This window comes from Pongo pygmaeus, chromosome 6, assembly GCF_028885625.2.
Source record: "Pongo pygmaeus isolate AG05252 chromosome 6, NHGRI_mPonPyg2-v2.0_pri, whole genome shotgun sequence".
Taxonomy (NCBI): domain Eukaryota; kingdom Metazoa; phylum Chordata; class Mammalia; order Primates; family Hominidae; genus Pongo; species Pongo pygmaeus.
This window is the reverse complement of record NC_072379.2, coordinates 136,861,957-136,874,575: the sequence shown is the minus strand read 5'-3', so window position 1 is coordinate 136,874,575 and position 12,619 is coordinate 136,861,957. Positions and strand designations below refer to the sequence as shown.

At 44.6% G+C, this 12,619-nt stretch overlaps 1 protein-coding gene across 1 annotated transcript in view; it reads left to right on the top strand.

Moving 5' to 3' along the window:
* Positions 1–12,619, top strand: part of CREB3L2 (cAMP responsive element binding protein 3 like 2) — a 127,750-nt gene that overhangs the window by 94,285 nt on the left and 20,846 nt on the right. Inside the window, exons 5-8 of the mRNA XM_054494889.1 lie at positions 104–288; positions 2,696–2,842; positions 4,527–4,585; positions 7,122–7,190. Of these exons, the coding sequence (XP_054350864.1) occupies positions 104–288; positions 2,696–2,842; positions 4,527–4,585; positions 7,122–7,190 (460 nt within the window). The remainder of the gene's footprint in view (positions 1–103; positions 289–2,695; positions 2,843–4,526; positions 4,586–7,121; positions 7,191–12,619) is intronic.

The window sequence follows — 12,619 nt, the reverse complement described above, 5'->3', positions numbered from 1 at the left end:
TCAGCTCATGGAGGCCCCTCGCACTTTAGTTCACTGTGCCACAAATCAGTTGTGTCCTGATTTGTGGCTCTGGGATGGATGAGATGTGCTTCCTTTTTTGCAGCCCCAGTGGACCACCTGCATTTGCCACCCACCCCCCCGAGCAGTCACGGCAGTGACTCAGAGGGCAGCCTGAGTCCCAACCCACGCCTGAACCCCTTCAGCCTGCCTCAGACCCACAGCCCCTCCAGAGCTGCACCCCGGGCCCCCTCCGCCCTCTCCAGCTCCCCTCTCCTCACGGCTCCTCATGTAAGTATGCAGCGGGCATTCCTGGACCAAAGGGAACCCTCTCCATTCATTCCCATGGGGCTGTATCCAGAGCAGGACCACTCAAGGCTGTTTGGTTTTTACTTTGTCAAGAAGTTTCTGTTTAATGGCGAAAGCAGAGTGATGTCAACCCTAAAGAACACTTTCTAGGGACTGCCCACACATCTCACCTTTTACTACCACAATTCTCTTCCTTTTCACATGCACACTTCCAGTTTTTATTCATGTTTATTTTACAGAGCTATAGGCATGAGGAATAAAAATTTGGGGTTTTTCTCCTCAAAGTTGTATCATAAATATTTGCATTAATTTAATGGTCCTTGTCACCTATATCATAGGAAATGCCTTTTATATTTTAAATAAGCAATTTTTGGTGAACTTAAAAATTACTCTGAGATTTATTTCTTTGATGCTTAAAGGTCAAAAACAGTTTAAGCCTTTTCTGTGTGTCGTATGACTCTTAACCCAGAAACTCAGATCAGACATCAAGACCCCTCGTTCATCCCTCACATACATGAGGACACCATAATAAAGAAGAATAGATCATTAACTTCTTATTGTTCTAGGAGTGAATTGATTTCTATGAAATTTTAAAAATTATAATCAGCTATTTTGAATTTACAGTCTCACAACTAGAAAATTTAAATGAAATGAGATGTTTTAAAATTCTGTAAGTACCATCCATCCATTAATTAACATAACTTTGAAAATTTATATTGATTCTGTCCCTGAAAGTTCTACATCTGTAACCACACTCTTATATTTCACTGTTACTGAGGACAAGGGAATTCACCGTTCCACTCTTTCTTCACCTTTTCAACTTGAACCTGACTTCACTCCTTGGATTACTAGAATAGCTTGTATCCTATATACCTGTGTGTGCTACTATGATCTGTCCATTCTACATGTTTATGGAGGAACTCTTCCCCATGTCAGATGCTTGCCCAACAACTATGTTGTGTTTCCCTATTACCTGTTGGCACCAAGCCCTGACACCTTTACTCATTATCAGGTATCCAACCCTCCACTGCTTCAAGAACTCCTTACCCACACTAGGCAGTGGCTTCTTCAGTGACTTTTCAAAATACTGCCTTTTGCTTAGAATGCACTCCTCTCTCTTATGTAAATCATCCCCTTTCTTTCAGGAGGCCCAATTCAAATCTCATCTCCTGCCCTAAACGTTTCCTGATCACACAACTCATAGCAGTGTTCTCTTACTTCAAATTTTTAGTACACCTTTAGGTAATGTATTAGTCCATTTTCATGCTGCTGATAAAGACATACCCAAGACTGGGCAATTTACAAGAGAAAGAGGTTTAATTGGACTTACAGTTCCACGTGGCTAGGGAAGCCTCACAATCATGGTGGAAGGCAAGGAGGAGCAAGTCATATCTTACATGGATGGCAGCAGGCAAAGAGAGAGCTTGTGCAGTGCAACTCCTGTTTTTTAAAACCATCAGATCTTGTGAGATTCATTCACTCTCACAAGAACAGCACAGGAAAGACTCACCCCATAATTCAGTCATCTCCCACTGGGTCCCTCCCACAATACATGGGAATTATGGGAGCTATAAAATGAGATTTGGGTGGGGACACAGAGCCAAACCATATCAGCTAAGATTACAGTTTAGCATTTAATTACTCTTATCCTTTCATGGGTATCGATTCAGTCTCACAGTCTTGATCACTAGCTACTTGAGAGATAGGGTTTGTTTCGAGTCCTCCATGGCATTTAGTATGGAGCTAAAATGCAATAGGGACTCTGTTTGATTAATTATAAACATGCCATTCTACTGTGGGTTCCATGAGATGCGCTACTGTTCTTGTCTTCATTGCTGATGGACATTCTGAGACTGCTGAAGCCAGAAGCTTCTGTGGAAAGAGTCTGCAGGTGTGTCCCTGGGTGTTGTGCACCCTTAGCTAAAAGTGGAGGAGAGAAATGACTCCTGGTGTGTAGAGAGCACCTTATAAAATTGCATTTTCAGTAGGAGAACAACAAAACTCTTGCACAAAGCAGGGCTGCAAATGAATCCTTCATCACTCCAAGGCCAGGAAATCTCTAGGGATGTGAGAAATGACTTCTCTGCTTTTTCTTTTCATGTTTTCGTGAGTGGGGTACTTCCTGGGAAATAATGGGTGGAGGCTTCTTTCTTCTTTCTTCTTTCTCTTGAATTATAATCCATAGGTTATAACACTCACATGGGGGTGTCTTCCCCATCTTCCTATGCCCTTCAAAATACCCATCTATCACCCAAAGCAGATGGGGCATCCTTGTCTCAGAGCCTTCTGTAAGACATTGTAACAGATTCTCATCACCCCATCGGGAGGTGATTCTTCAGTGGTCCCAGTTCTTTTTCTTTGACCCTTTTCTGCTTCTTGGTCTGCACAGAAACTGCAGGGATCAGGCCCTCTGGTCCTGACAGAGGAGGAGAAGAGGACCCTGATCGCTGAGGGCTATCCCATCCCCACCAAATTGCCCCTGTCAAAATCAGAGGAGAAGGCCCTGAAGAAAATTCGGAGGAAGATCAAGAATAAGGTGAGCCCTTCAAATCTAGGCACTTCTAGAGCAGGGACACGAGCAGAATCGAGTCAGCATCCCCTTCCCTGCCTTCCCAATGGCCAGCACTACCCCATCCCATGGTGGAGACCAAGGCCCAGCCCTTCCCTTCCCTAAGCCCTGGGAGGAGCACCCTCACCACGTGCCCCTCTCTTCCTCCAGCCCATCCCATCCCTCTTGAGGCCAGCAGACTCCCAAATCAGTATCTACCTCCTTGGTGTCCACGATGATACATTCAGGGGTGGGAGGAAGCTATTAGAATTTCCATCTAGTTTTTTTTTTTAAAAACTCAGCCTTTTAAATTTTGGGTGTATGATATATACAATAGTTTCCTCTAGTAGACATATATGTACTATATGTATCTATATAAAATACAGCATATATATGTATTATATATATATAAGATACAAATACACTGAGAGTGCTTGGTTAATTTTTTTTTTTCTTGGTAGGGTTTTGTGATTACAAAACGTCTGGAGTTTGCTGGTCTATATTTGGACTCAGTAGTATCCTACCCCTGGGCCCCTCAGTGCTGAGCAGGGCTGATGAAAACCAGGGGGATGGCTGAGGCACAGGCCTACCAGGAGGGAGGGGGCAAAGAGGGAAGGAAGACAAGAGCTTAGTGTCACCCTATCCATGTGCGGAACCAGCAGCAAGTTGATGTATGACCAAGCCAGCTGTCTTATTTTATAGACGTAGTTCAGCCAGCAGAGGTCCAGGAGTTAAACTCATTTATCTGAGACCACACTGATGGTTTGTGAGCCACATGTTCTGGCCTGGCTACTCACTAAGTGTCCATTTTTTTCTTTTCTTTTCTTTCTCTCTTTTTTTTTTTTTTTTTTTTTTGATACAGAGTCTCACTCTGTCACCCAGGCTGGAGTGTAGTGGCATGATCTCGGCTCAGTGCAACCTCTGCCTCCCAGGTTCAAGTGATTCTCCCACCTCAGCCTCCCAAGCAGCTGGAACCACAGATGTGTGCCACCATGCCCGGCTAATTTTTTTGTTTTTTGTTTTGAGATGGAGTCTCTCTCTGTCACCTAGGCTGGAGTGCAATGGCACAATCTCAGCTCACTGCAACCTCTGCCTCCCGGGCTCAAGCGATTCTCTTGCCTCAGCCTCCCAAGTAGCTGGGATTACAAGCACGCACCACCACGCCCAGCTAATTTTTGTATTTTTAGCAGAGACAGGCTTTTACCATGTTGCCCAGGCTGGTCTTGAACTCCTGACCTCAGGTGATCTACCCGCCTTGGCCTCCCAAAGTGCTGGGATTACAGGCGTGAGCCACTGCGCCCGGCCATTTTTTTGTGTTTTTAATGGAGATGGGGTTTCACCATGTTGACCAGGCTGGTCTCGAACTCCTGACCTCAAGTGATCCGCCCACCTCAGCCTCCCAAAGTGTTGGGATTACAGGCGTGAGCCACCGCGCCTGGCCACTCAGTGTCCATTTTACTGGTGGCCCGGTTTGTAGGAAAGTAGGTGTGAGTTTGGCAGCTGGAAACCCGGGAGGACAGACTAGTTGATGAACCAGTAGCTTAAACAAATGGCAAGCAGCTTGCAGAAGTGAGCAGGGCTTTGGTGACTTCTACGCTAACTACCTCCCGTCTTAACTGGTTTACTTACAGAGCTGGAAATTAATCATTCTCCTCTCACCCCTCTCTCTCAGATTTCTGCCCAGGAAAGTAGGAGAAAGAAGAAGGAATACATGGACAGCCTGGAGAAAAAGTAAGCCTGCTGGCAAACTGTTGTGTTCATCGGGCAGTATGCACAGAGAAATATGGGTGTGCGGAGAATCGGGGAGAAGCAGTTCAATTCCTTTCTGGCCACCTTGGAAACCCGGTGGTTTATCAGCTGTGGTTTGCCTGCCACCTAGTGGTTATTTGGAGGAGATGTCTGTAATAAAGCAAGCAAGAAGTAAAAGTACCTTAGTAGGCGTTTGAATCATACATACCACTGCCAGCCAAGGACACCGGAGTCCTCAGAGACTTCCTTTCAAACACATACAAATATTAACATTCCTGCACATTCCTGGAACTTCTAGCAGGAGAAGCCCTGTTTTAGCCGAAAGGAGCAGTGCTACTTAATCAGTCCCCATTGGCCATGCTCCCTCATGCTCTAGAGAGGGCACATAGGGGAAGAAAGATGTCAGGTTGGCAGCCTTTATTTTCCAGCCACTACAATTCATGGTTTTTTTTGCAAAAACACTTGAAGGCAATCTTTGTTCTTTTGAAAAGTCTGTAATATCAGGCGAGATGTTAGAAAAAGATGAATTAAATACAGTTTACTCTTAGCCCTAGAAGTTAGTTCTTCAGCTAACAAACCAAGATATTTTTAAGATGGGCATGAGGCCCCAGACCCAGAAATGAACTTCATGTGGATCTGGGGAAAGGAGTGGCTGGTGGTTCCTGGCTGTTTCTCAAAGTTACTATTGAAAGTTTAGTGCTTCTATCGCCTGACTTAAGTACTGGTAACGCAGCATTAAGTATAGTCGGCTCTCCATATCTGGGGGTTCAGCGTCCTCAGATTCAACCAACCATGGGTCTGAAATATTCAGAAAAAAACCTCAATAGCCTGGGTGTGATGGCTCACTCTTGTAATCCCAGTGCTTTGGGAGGCCAAGGTGAGAGGATTGCTTGAGCTCGGGAGTTCAAGACCAGCCTGGGCAATGTAGCCAGACCCCCTAAAAAATAAAAAAAAATTACCCAGGCATGGTGGTGCACATCTGTGGTCCCAGCTACTCAGGAGGCTGAGAGGGGAGAATCACTTGAGCCCAGCAAGTTGAGGCTGCAGTGAGCTGTGATTGTGCCACTGCACTCTAGCCTTAATGACAGAGTGAGGCTCTGTCTCAAAAAACCAAAACCAAAACCAAACAACTCAATAAAAAAAAACCACTACAACAATAAAAAATAATACAACTATAAATACAAGATAACACATATTTACATAGTATTTACATTGTGTTTGGTATTATAAATAACCTAGAGATGATTAACATATACTGGAGGATATGTAAAGGTTATATACAAATACTACACCATTTTTTATCAGGGACTCAAGCATCTGGAGATTTTGGTATCTGTGGGGAGTTCTGGAACTAATCCCCCCTGAATACCGTGGGAAGACTGTAGTTCCATGCTGTCCCACCATTTTCTATGGGCATCCAGGGTCAAGATGTTCCTATGAAAATCTCTTTACTGTCTCTTTTGGGCATGCGTGCCCCAGCACCGGGATTCCTAGTCCTGGGCTTTCATCCTGCCCTTTGCTTAAGTCTCTTCACTTCTTATCAGTCCTGGTAAGAGTGTAGCCGGGAGTATCCAGATCACCGTAGTATAGAGGGAGAAGTATGATGGGCATTGAGAATACTAGGGAGGAGGTGAGAGGAAAGAGGGTTGTAACACCCTAAAAGAGGGTCATATTTTGTACCGTCCCTATTCATCTTTCATTATTCAGGCACTTGTCACTCAGCTCCCTCTTTTTTTTTTTTTTTTTTTTTTTTTTTTTTGGAGACAGAGTCTCGCTCTGTGGCCCAGGCTGGAGTGCCGTGGCATGATCTTGGATCACTGCAACCTCTGCCTCCCAGGTTCAAGTGATTCTTCTGTATCAGCCTCCCAAGTAGCTCGGATTACAGGCACACACCACCATGCCCAGCTAATTTTTGCATTTTTAGTAGAGATGGGGTTTCACCATGTTGGCCAGGCTAGTCTTGAGCTCCTGACCTCAGGTGATCTGCGTGCCTCAGCCTCCCAAAGTACTGGGATTATAGACATGAGCCACTACACCTGGCCCCAGCTCCTTCTATTTTTCTTTTTTTTTTTTTTTTGAGACAGATCTTGCTCTGTCGCCAGGCTGGAGTGCAGTGGCGATCTTGGCTCACTGCAACGTCCGACTCCTGGGTTCAAGCGATTCTCCTGCCTCAGCCTCCCGAGTAGCTGGGATTACAGGCACGTGCCACCACGCCCAGCTAATTTTTGTATTTTTAGTAGAGACAGGGTTTCACCATGTCAGCCAGGATGGTCTCTATCTCCTGGCCTGCTTTGGCCTCCCAAAGTGCTGGGATTACAGGCATGAGCCACCGTGCCCGGCCTATTTTTTTTTTTTTTCTTAAGTCTCTTCATCCTTCTTTCCATACTTTCCCACACTTCCATGGGGTGGCAGATCCCCCCAACCCTCCTTTTCCTCATCCCCACCTACCTCCACCCTAGCTCCTAGCTTAGTGTTTCCTCTATGGATAATAATTTTCTTCTTTCTCCCTCCTTTGTAGAGTGGAGTCTTGTTCAACTGAGAACTTGGAGCTTCGGAAGAAGGTAGAGGTTCTAGAGAACACTAATAGGTGAGTGTCACTGGACTGAGAGCTGATTGCACTGCCAATGGAAGGTGGAGAAGGAAGAGGATAGAATCCAGAACCAGCGAGGGCAGAAAAGTGGAGGAGGTCACAGTGAAAGTGCAGTTGTGCTGAGATGCTCAGCATGGCCAAACTCCATCCACCCGCTCCTGCTACACACACACATGCACACATGCATGCACACGTGCTACTCTTGCACACATACAAACACATATGCACACATGCTCCCATGTTCACATCCACAATACACATATGTACACACTCATGTGCACATACATGTACACATACATGCATATTCTTTACTTTTCCTGAATGATATAGGATTGAAGAAGAAGCTGATCATGACAAGGACTATGACTAGGGGGTTAAAAAAGAGGCTTGGAGGAGAATAATATCAACAAGCCTGATTCTCCTGAAAATGACATGAAAATTTAGAGGTGAACAAGGAGGCTCCGGCTACTTCATTATAATCTAATTTTAGTAGCAAATGATACTTATTAGTTTAAAAAAAGAGAAAATCATTGTTTTGTTTTTTTTTCTTTTTTTTGAGATGGAGTCTTGCTCTGTCGCCCAAGCTGGAGTGCAGTGGCATGATATCGGCTCACTGCAAGCTCTGCCTCCCGGGTTCAAGTGATTCTCCTGCCTCAGCCTCCTGAGCAGCTGGGACTACAGGCACGCGCCACCACGCCCGACTGATTTTTGTATTTTTTTTTTTAGTAGAGATGGGGTTTCACCATGTTGGCCAGGATGGTCTCAATCTCCTGACCTCATGATCTGCCCCCGCTTGGCCTCCCAAAATGCTGGGATTACAGGTCTGAGCCACTGCACCTGGCTGAAAATCATTGTTTTTTAAATTAGTTTTTAAAAATTAGCTAGCTTATTAATTGCATTTCAAACCCATTTTACAAAAATTGTAACGGTACCAACCTCTAGCACTTGCTGTGCCAAGTGCTATTTTAAGCACTTTACAGCTATGAACTCATTTAGCCCTATGAGGTGCCATTATTATCATCCTCACTATATAGAGGAGGTAACTGAAACTCGGAAAGTTTAGGTGATTTGTCCAAGGTCACACAGTAAGTGCTAAAGCTGCATTTGAACCCAGGCGATCTGGCTCTGGAGCCTGGATATGGGAAGAATATATGGAGGTTTATGCCTGGCTCATATGCAAGAGAAAGGGGTAAAAGTGCAGGGTTAAGAAACTGGCTTTTGGGGAGTTTCATCCAGAATGTATGTGTTCATGTGCACACATGATACATACCTGTGCTGTGACAATTATTTCTTAGTCAGAGACTCCTGTCACCCTGAGTGTTAGAGATCCAACAAATTAAGCAGAGAAAAATGGACTTACTGGGTAAACAAAAATTTAATCAGATTAAGGGTCAGCATTAATGCCCAATAACAATTGTGCGAAGGGATCAGTTTAAATCTCTTTGCATGTTATTTGATAATAACGAATGAATTTAATTCCCGTTTCCTGATTCTTTATGGTTTGTTGCTCAAAAAGCCAGCTAATATAGACATAAGCTAAAACTACCGCCAGTGGGATCCCCCTGAAATTTTCTCTGCATTTCTGGGAATGTGTGCTCAGATAGCAGTCAGGGGCAGTTCACCCCAAGTGCTCTGTAAGACAGACTGCCCAAAGGAAGGAAGCGCCACCAACTTAGCATGGCATTACCTTGATCTCATGAGGCAAGGGAGCTGGTTTCACTGCTTGCCTTTGGCCGTTAGTCTCCTGGGGCTTCCTCTCTTTTTATCGCCACTTCCTCTCCCCTGGGGGGGATTGCCCGAGGCGGCTCTGGTTCTCTGGATCCTGCTCCCCCAGCCAGCATCTATATCCATGTTTTTAGCCTCCTGAGCCGATAGGCGTTCCCGGCACCCATCCTGGCACTTGCTCCCGCAGCAGCCCCAGGTTCATGGGTGGGTGGGACAAATCCTGGCCAAGAATTGGCGAAAAAGGGAAGAGCAAAGACCTCCTTGGAGTTTGTGTTCAGGTTTCGTCCGCTACAGGCTCAGTGGCTCAGTGTCAGGCCTTCCTTTGGCCACATGGGGGCAGCAGAGGCACAGCAGGGATGTGCTGGGGAGAAGTCGGGGTGTGTGAAGGAGAAGGACCGACCCACTACCTTGCCTGGGAAGTCTCTCCTCTCCTCTGCAGGTGGACTGTGCTGCTTGTTCGTTCGTTCGTTCGTTCGTTCGTTCCTTCCTTCCTTCCTTCCTTCCTCCCTCCCTCCCTCCCTCCCTCCCTCCCTGCTTCCTTCCTTCCTTCTTCTTTTCTCTTCCTTTCTTCCTTCCCTTCCTTCCTTTCCCCTTCTCCTTCCTTTTTCCCCCCTCCCTCCCTTCCTTCCTTCCTTTCTGTCTTTCCTTCGTCCCTCCCTTCCTCCTTCCCTCCTTCCACATTTTTATTTTTGTTTGCTTGTTTGAATCAGATATCCAAATAAGGTCCATGTGTTCAAACTGTTTGATATGTCCATTACATATCTTTTTGTCTGTAAGTTCTCTTGCATGTCTTTGCTGTTATTTAGTAAAGGCCTTGTCAGTTGTCCTATAGAGTCTTCCGTGGTCTTAGTTTACCTGTAATGTCCTTGTGGTGTCCGTTAGCACAGTCCTTCGACCACTACAGACTCTACTTTGTTTGGTTTTGGTTTTTGGTAAGAATTCTTCATAGGTTCCGCTACATGCCTCCATCAGAAGGAACATAAAAATTGGTTATTTGGTTTTCCACAATGTATACTCATTGGCTAGAGAGATGAATACATTAGGGGTTTGAAAGTAGACTCATAGAATTCTATCATTTCTGCTCCAGTAATTAGCGGAATGTTTTTCTAAAGCAAGACTCTTCATCATTAATGAACATGGGTGCACACGTAACTCTATGAGATGCTGATTTCATTGTCTTTGGGTATATACCAGCAGAGGGATTGCTGGGTTATATGCTAGTTCTATTTTTAATATTTTGAGGAACCTCTACACTGTTTTTCATAATGGTTTTACTAATTTACATTCCCACCAACAGTGTGGAAGGGTTCCCTTTTCTCCACATCCTTGCCAACACTTTTCACGCCTTGTCTTTTTTATAATGATCGTACTAACAGATGTGAAGTGATATCATGTAGAGTTTTGATTTACGTTTCTCTGATGACTAGTGTCAGTGAGCACCTATTCATATACCAGTTGACCATTTTTATGTTTTCTTTAGAGACATGTCTATTCAGGTTCTTTGCCCATTTTTTAAAATTGGTTTTTTTTTTGATATTGAGTTGTATGAGTTCCTCATATATTTTTAATACTAACCCCTCGTGATGGTTTATATGGTTTGCAAACATTTTCTCCCAATCCGTGGGCTGCCTTTTCGTTTTGTTAATTTTTGTTGTTGTTGTGCAGAAGCTTTTTAGTTTGGTATAGTTTTACTTGTTTATCATACGTTTCAGACTTAAGGAAGATGCATACATAATATGTGCTCCTTGTAAAAATAATTTAGGAAAAAAAAAGAATCCTTTCACTCAGAGGTATCTATGTTTTGGAATATCTTATGTGTACATATTTATATTGTGCATACTTCTTTGTTAAGAACTATTTACACATAACAAAACACTGGACATATTCTCATACATTTCTACAGGATCTTTGACTCACCATTAAAAATAATCTACCTTGATCAGGTGCAGTGGCTCATGACTGTAATCCTAGCACTTTGGGAGGCCGAGGCGGGTGGGTCACCTGTTGGTCAGACATCACCTGACCAATATGGTGAAACCCCATCTCTACTAAAAATACACAAATTATCTGGGCGTGGTGGCAGACGCCTGTAATCCCAGCTACTTGAGAGGCTGAGGCAGGAGAATCACTTGAACCCAGGAGGCAGAGGTTGCAGTGAGCCGAGATTGTGCCATTGCACTCCAGCCTGGGTGACAGAGGGAGACTCCGTCTCAAATAATAATAATAATAATCTACTTCATGCTATTGGGATCTGAGCCTTCCCTGACAGTCTGCTGTTACTGAATGTGACCAGGGCTAGCTTAGCCACCTGTTAAAGCAGGGAAAGTTTTTTGTTTATGTGTTTTGTTGTCAGCGTTATTAAGGTATAATTGACAAAATTGCATATTTTTACAGTATACAATGTAACGATTTGATGTATGTGTATATTGTGAAATGATTATCACAATCAGGCTAATTAACACATCCATCACTCCACATAATTACCTTTTTTTTCTTTTTCTTTTTGGTGCCAATGCTTAGGAGCTACTCTCAGCACATTTCTAGTATGTAATATGGCATTTTTAATTACAGTCACCATGCTATACAGTAGATCCTCAGAATGTATTTACCTTATAACTGAAAGTTTGTATTCTTTGACCAGTTCTCCCACTCCCAGCGCCCAGTGACCACCTTTCTATTCTCTTGTTTCTGTGAGTTTGACTTAAATTTTTCTTAGATGTAAGTGATACCATACAGTATTTGTCTTTGTCTGGCTTATTTTACTTACAAAGAAGGACAAGTTTGTCGATGTTCCTCTTCCCGTTGGCCTCCTTTCCTGTACTCTGTGCCTTCCCTTGAGTCTCAGGAGTGCAGTGGCACCGTGTGTCTTCTTCTCCCATTTCTTCTCCCTCTTCAAGACTCACCTTTCCTGGTGGACAACACTTTTATGGTAGTAATGGCCGGCAATGGATTCATCTGTGATCTTCCCACAGATCGTTGTAGCGGGGACCTCCTAAGCTCATAATATTTAAGACCAGTTGCTTTTAAGACCTGGCGCCGTGGCTCACGCCTGTAATCCCAGCATTTTGGGAGGTCGTGGCTGGTGAATCACCTGAGGTTGGGAGTTCGAGACCAGCCTGATCAACATGGAGAAACCCCGTATCTACTAAAAATACAAAATTAGCTGGGCGTGGTGGCGTGTGCCTGTAATCCCGGCTACTCAGGAGGCTACTCAGGAGGTGGGAGAATCACTTGAACCTGGGAGGTGGAGGTCACGGTGAGCCGAGATCACGCCATTGCACTCTAACCTGGGCAACAAGAGGAAAACTCCATCTCAAAACAAGCAAACAAAACCAGTAGCTTTTAATGTATTTTGGCTTAAGAGGGAAATAGATAAAAGCAGGGCTGCTTTGCTCAATCAGGGGGAATGGACCTACAGTTCCTCTAACTGCTCTTCCCCCTTTCTCTTTGTTTTCTGCCAAGGGCCTCTGTGGTACTCAGAGAACACCACAGTAACCAAAATGACTGATGTAAGCATTGGCAATGCCCTGCCCTAGAGCCAGCGTGGGGAGCTGGTGATTGGGGCGCTGGGCAAGGGAAGACGTTGGGACCCTTTACTCACATCACCCCATGTAGGTGACCAGTGTTTGAGCGGTGTGCAGGGCTGGGCTGGAGAATGCACACCGGTGTGTGTGTTCCTGTTGATGCTTCTCATATTATCA